This window comes from Pseudonaja textilis, chromosome 11, assembly GCF_049901715.1.
Source record: "Pseudonaja textilis isolate UNSWEBS1 chromosome 11, rPseTex1.2, whole genome shotgun sequence".
Classification (NCBI taxonomy): Eukaryota; Metazoa; Chordata; class Lepidosauria; order Squamata; family Elapidae; genus Pseudonaja; species Pseudonaja textilis.
In genome coordinates this window covers 17,357,536-17,363,535 of record NC_142000.1, presented here as the reverse complement: position 1 = coordinate 17,363,535, position 6,000 = coordinate 17,357,536, and the positions used below count along the sequence as shown (strand labels likewise).

Below are 6,000 nucleotides of genomic sequence, written 5' to 3'. Positions count from 1 at the left end.
TAGTCTTTATAACAAAGCTCAGGATAGTCCTCTGTTCATTCTACTCTGATCTTCAGTCTCATCTGAGGAAATGGTGGCCGGGGGAACTTTGAAAAGACCAGCAGAAGTTTTCTGGAACTAAGAGCAAGTCATTTGTTGATGTCATCTTAGAGCAGGGGTCTTCAAGCTTAACAGCTTTAAGACTTGTGGACTTCAACTCCCAGAATTTCTCCTGCAGTCATGCTAGCTCAGGAATTCTGGGAGTTGAAGTCCACAAGCCTTAAACTTGCCAAGTTTGAGGACCTTTGTCTGAGAGCAACATCTGAAATGGAAGGCCATTTGCCTTCTAGTACCATAAGAACAATGAAATCCTTGGTGTTGACTGAGCTCAGAGACCACCAAGGACTCCACAGTTCAATCCTGAGCTACATATATGCTCTCCTAAACCGTAAGTACCCTAAGATGCCAGAAACCCCTCGCTGGCAAGCAGCAGAGATGGTCTCCTGCATTAATCCAAGATGGACTGTGCTTTTCTGTTGCCTGAAAACCCTAAATTCCTACAGACCTTCTAATCTAAAGATAACAGAGTACATTGGTTCTCACGGTTTTCCAATGAGGCAGAAAAAAAAAGAAAAAATATGTTTAAAAATAGCCTAACTTATAAAGGTGGCCATTAAAAAAATAATGGAAATAGTAAAAGTTTAGACATTGTAGCTTTTTGGACAACCAACATGAATTATTTCCTCATCACTAGTACTAAGGGATAGCTAACAAAGTGATGAGTAGTAAAAGAGTAGCAGGCTACATGAATGCAATCAAGTAAAAACAAAAAAAAACCCTTCCCTGGTTCCATCAACCCTTCCTTTCTGGCAACACATTCAATCAAATAAGAAGTTTTGAATTATCCAAGAGGTAGCAACTATTTTGTATTTTTGAAATTGCTGACAGATTTGCATGACGTAAGCCAACCTGTGCAATAAACTAGGCATCTAACCATTTGTTCAAAGCCTCTTTTCCAATATCACAAAGGAGAGCTTGCTTCAGTGGATTTTAAACACAGCTTATCACAGGGGCCTTTGTGTGAACCAAGGTGTATGTTCAACTACCGATTCCCACCATCAGAATCCCACTCACCTCTTAACACCCATCAGTAGAAAGTTCTCCAGAGTTTTGCTTAGAGAACATCTACACCAGGGGTCTTCAAATTTGTCAGCTTTAAGACTTATGGACTTCAACTCCCAGAATTCCTCCTCCAGTCATGTTAGCTCAGAAATTCTGGGAGTTGAGGTCCACAAGTCTTAAACTTGCCAAATTTGAAGACCCTTGATTTACACTCAAGGAGGCACCTTGAAGTTCTCACTGAACTTAAAAGGTCTTCCCACTTGACCATGGAGAACTTCTCACAAACTTCTGATGACATTTGCGATGTACATTTCCGGGAGTGGACCAGTTCCACGCAGAGATTCCCATAAAGATATCTATGGCTGTTTTCTTCTGTAGTGTTTATATGTTGAACAAGCCAATTCTTTCAAAAATAATAAAAACCACAAGCTATTAAAGTAAGTGATACAGTTTCACATAATATAAATAATGTTAGGTTATTATTATTAATATCATCACCGTTATTTTTTTTTTAGTGTTTTTCATACAAGTTCTAAAATAGCTTTAGCAGAATATTAATGTTATAGCAGGGGTGTCAAACTGGATTTTTTTTGGAAAGCTGGATCAGCATTGTAGTTGTCCTCCATGGGCTGGCCAGGTGGGGAAGGAGATGGGACGGATGGCCTCCTGCAGCATCCTGCTGGCCAAAACAGGGCATTAGGGGGCCCCCGCGCACCCCATTTTTGGCCTGGACGGTCTCCTACAGCGTGTTTTGGCTGGCAGGTGGTGCCGCAGGAGGCCATCCAAGCAAAAAACGGGGTGAGTCCCGCCCACACCCCATTTTCGCTAGTAGAGGCACCGCAGGCAGGTTCTTTGCTATTTCCGGGCCAGCACTGCAGGCCCACAGGTGCCCCCCCCATGCCCCATTTTCAGTCTGGACATCCTCCTGCCAGCCAAAACGGGGCGCTGGGGGACTCCTGCACATCTCATTTTCGACCTGGCTATTTTCGGTACCCTACAGTGTGTTTTGGCCTGCAGAGTGCTGAAGGAGGTTGTCCAGGCCAAAAACGTGCCGTGCCCCACCTGCGCCCCATTTTTCGCTAGCGGAGGCACAGTGGGCCTCTGTGTGTCCTTTGCTGTTTCCAGGATGGCCCCACCAGGCTGGATCTAAGCACCTTGAGTTGGGCCTTGAGTTTGACACCCCTGTGTTATAGCAACAATACTAATAAGGACAACACCAATCTTTTCCCCAAGAGGCCACAACATGCCTTCTTTATGTGTGGGAGAACTTCCCAAGAGTTGGAGAAGGGAGGAGTCCATTTCATGTCTGGTAGAAGTGGTGGTAGTGGTGATGGTGCTCATGATGATGGTGATGCTCATGTCTCTGGATCATCTGCCCAACTTGGCCTTCATACAAGATGACCGCAGGCAGATCTCTGACGTGCTCTTTTTCCATCACTCTCCCAGGAGCTTGGAAGCTTTTGCACAACTGGTGAGTCTCTTTTGCCCTCTGCTTATGTTTCTTGTAAGTCTGCTGAGACTGCATGGGGTGGTAAGGTAGGTTCTGGCCTCCCCGTGCAGTAGGAGAAGTCATGGGAACCGGTACTCCTTGGATGGGTTTACTTCTCATCGCCCTTCCGGTGTGAATAGAAGCAGTGTTTTTGCTCTGAGTCTTGGGAGACTTCACGAAATGCCTGCTGGGCTCTTGACTTCTCAGCCTCTGCTGAATTTCTGCCAGCTTTGCATATGAAGCTTCCATTAAGTTGATATGGGCAGGATCCACCACAGGGGACCTCCGCTGGTGGGCATGGAAGACCTCTGGCTCATGTGAACGGGATCTTGTTTGATTGGCAACCCAAACGGTTGGATTGTGCTTCTGAGTGATCGGTGGAGAGCCTAACAAACAGCAAAAAGATCATTTAGATATTGCAAGGCAACCTGACCAAATGGTCCTCTCTGATTTAACAGACATTGGTGGCTGCCTTAGTCACTCCTGCTGCAAATAACAATAGCAATAGCACTTAGACATATACAGCTTCACAGTTCTTTTCAGCCATCTCTAAGCAGTTTACAGAGTCAGCCTTTTGCCCCCAACAATCTGGGTCCTCATTTTACCCACCTCGGAAGGACAGAAGTCTGAGTCAACCTTGAGCCTGGTGAGATTCAAACTGCCAAACTGCAAGCAGTCAGCAATCAGCAGAAGTAGCCTGCAGTACTGCACTCTAACCACTGTGCCTGCTATATCGGCCTTGATATATAAATATAACAATTTTACCATTATTAAAGAAAGATAAATTGTGTTCATTTAGTCCAGGTGTCTTCAAACTTTACAGCTCTAAGACATGTGGACTTCAACTCCCACAATTCCTCCTCCAGTCATGTTAGTTCAGGAATTCTGGAAGTTGAAGTCCACAAGTCTTAAGCTTGCCAAGTTTGAAGACCCTTGATTTAATTCTTGTTGTGGACTGAACATGGAAGATGTTGACATGAAGAGGTCTGGGGAGACAAAACACTAGACTTCTAACAATCACTTCCACACTGAGTCACAGGGTAGAAAAGAAATAAACATGTCTATAACATGAAATATAAACATTTTGATCAAGGGCAACTTAAAAATACTTTGATTAACTAACCTCATTTAAACAAATTTTGCTTAGTAGATCACACCTCAGGTTGTCTTCAACTTACCACTGTTCCTCACACTTACACCTCTTGTAGCAGGTGTCATGCTCCTTCGTGTAACAGTAAAAACTGAGTAGCCCCCCCACCAAAAAACCCTCAATAGTCCCCTTCCTCTGCTGATCCAAAGCTTCTTAAATATGCTAACTAGAACTCAGAAGCAGTTCAAAAGCACGCAAACGTTAGTAGATAAATAGGTACCACTTTGTGGTGGGAAGGAAACCGCTCTCTGTGTTTTCATGCAGGCTACATGACCATGGAAATGTCTTCGGACAGAGCTGGCTCAGTGGCCTTGAAATGGAGTTGAGTGCCACCCCCCTATAGTTGGTAACAACTAGTAAAATACACACAGGGATTCCTCCTTCATTTTATCTTCATTGGAACTAGAGAGGGCCTTGTCTGAGAAGTTTCCTCAGATTTTTGGACCGGGATCAAGCCCCGTTTATCTAACCATTGCCTTCCTAGTTGTCTGTTGCTCCTTTCCCCCTATGCTTCTACAAAAACCTTCTGGAAAAATACAGGTAATCAAAGCTGTCCTTAAGAGCTGAAACCTCCACACTTCACCCGTTTCTGCCCTTTCCAGGACCATTGCTCCAAGTCTCAAAATGCATCCTGATCTCCGGATACTCAACATTGCCCCACTGTCCAAGTAAACCGGACGGTCCAATTTCAAAAGATTAAAAACAGGATCTGGAATGAATTGCAAGGCATGGATGCAAAAATACCTGGCCCAAACTTCGATGTGTAGTTTTCGATTCCTGCAAGATCTAAATAGTGGTTCCTCCTTTCAATGTTTTCATCAACGCAGTGATGGTAGCATCCATTCGGTTCAGGCTTGGATTCTCCATGGTGATACCTATTCCCAAATTACAGGATGCCTATTAGTTTCATCGTGCACCATGCCTTTAAAAACTAAGCTTTGTGCTGAAATGTGAACGCAATTCTATACTTATTGGCGGGTTGTATGCTTTCTGGGCAGAAAACTTTAATTTCAACTTCTGATATTTCCAACTGAAGGAATTGATGGAAGAAGGGCTGGAAGATACCTTGATGTGGTAATCTAGAGTTGCTTTGGTGACACAGAAGTTTAATCAATCAATAAATCTGAAGAGCTAGTCCCTCTGGAGATGGTTTAGATTTCAGAGAGACACGTCCTCCAAGTCCCTTGAGTTTTGTTTTTATTTTTTGTAAGGACTTTAATCTGAAACTCTCAATAGATATCCAAAGACCACGGGAGTCTTCTCAACTCATGGTTAGCACCTGCTTGGCATGAGATAAGGGTCCACAGAATTCAAGGGAGGTTGGACTCAGTTCATTTGTGGCTACATAGGGATTCTAGGCTGATGCCTCTTTTAACTCCACCCCCAGTTTCTGCCACTCATTCTCCTACAACAGGAGACAGCTGATAGTTGACTTGGGTTGTGCTGAGCTAAGCAGCACAGAGGCTCAGATTTGGTTAATCCTTGAATGAGAAACTACCAGAGAGGTCCCTGTTTGCAGCCTGGCAGCTTTGCAGAACTTTGTAATTGTTGGTGTTTGTTTTGGCTGGTCTTTTAAAATTAAAATGCTAACATTTTCAATGCATTTCACACATATCGTTCACAAGGAAGAAGTTCAGCGGTGATGTTCCTTCTTCCTTGATTTGCAGGAGACAGGTTCAGTACTCCTTGTTCCGAGCTTCTGAACCATGCCATGTTAATATGGGGGCATCCTCATTAATGTAGGACATCCTACAGGGGAAACATATATTGGGCCCAGCATTGTTTCCAGAAGTACTAAACCGAATGCTTAAATCCAAGGCTATCTAGCATGGCCTTTCCCCAGAGAGAGATAAAACATTTTGCTCCGGTTTACCTGAGGGAACCCCTTGGCTTCTTCTCACAACTTCTTGCTTCTTCACCAGCTTTATTCTCTGCTCGATGCCTTGAGCTTTGAAGATCTGCTTTCACAACAGAGAGAGAGAGAGAGAGAGGAGGGAGGAGGAGAGAGGGGGAGAGAGAGAGGGTGGGGGAGAGAGAAAGAGATGGTTATTTCCTCTCTTTTTATTGATTTTCTGGCACAGCCCAACTAAACGGTACATCTATTCTTGGTGAAAAATAGGTAGACAGATGCATTTCTTTGCCTCCAGCCTTGAAGGCAGGAAAAGATTCAGCACGCCTCTTAAGAAACATTCTCCAATTTCAGAGGAGGGGAAAAAAGCGACTGACTAAAGCGAAGAAGTGCAAGCAGGAAAGAGATGTT

At 44.0% G+C, this 6,000-nt stretch overlaps 1 protein-coding gene across 1 annotated transcript in view; it reads right to left on the bottom strand.

The window, feature by feature from the left end:
- Nucleotides 1-882: 882 nt before the first annotated feature.
- Nucleotides 883-6,000, bottom strand: part of NKD1 (NKD inhibitor of Wnt signaling pathway 1) — an 87,303-nt gene continuing 82,185 nt past the window's right edge. The window contains exons 8-10 of the mRNA XM_026714020.2: nt 5,614-5,698; nt 4,485-4,615; nt 883-2,976 (exon numbers count right to left, since the gene is read on the bottom strand). Coding sequence (XP_026569805.1) covers nt 2,402-2,976; nt 4,485-4,615; nt 5,614-5,698 — 791 coding nt within the window. The 3' untranslated portion in view covers nt 883-2,401. The remainder of the gene's footprint in view (nt 2,977-4,484; nt 4,616-5,613; nt 5,699-6,000) is intronic.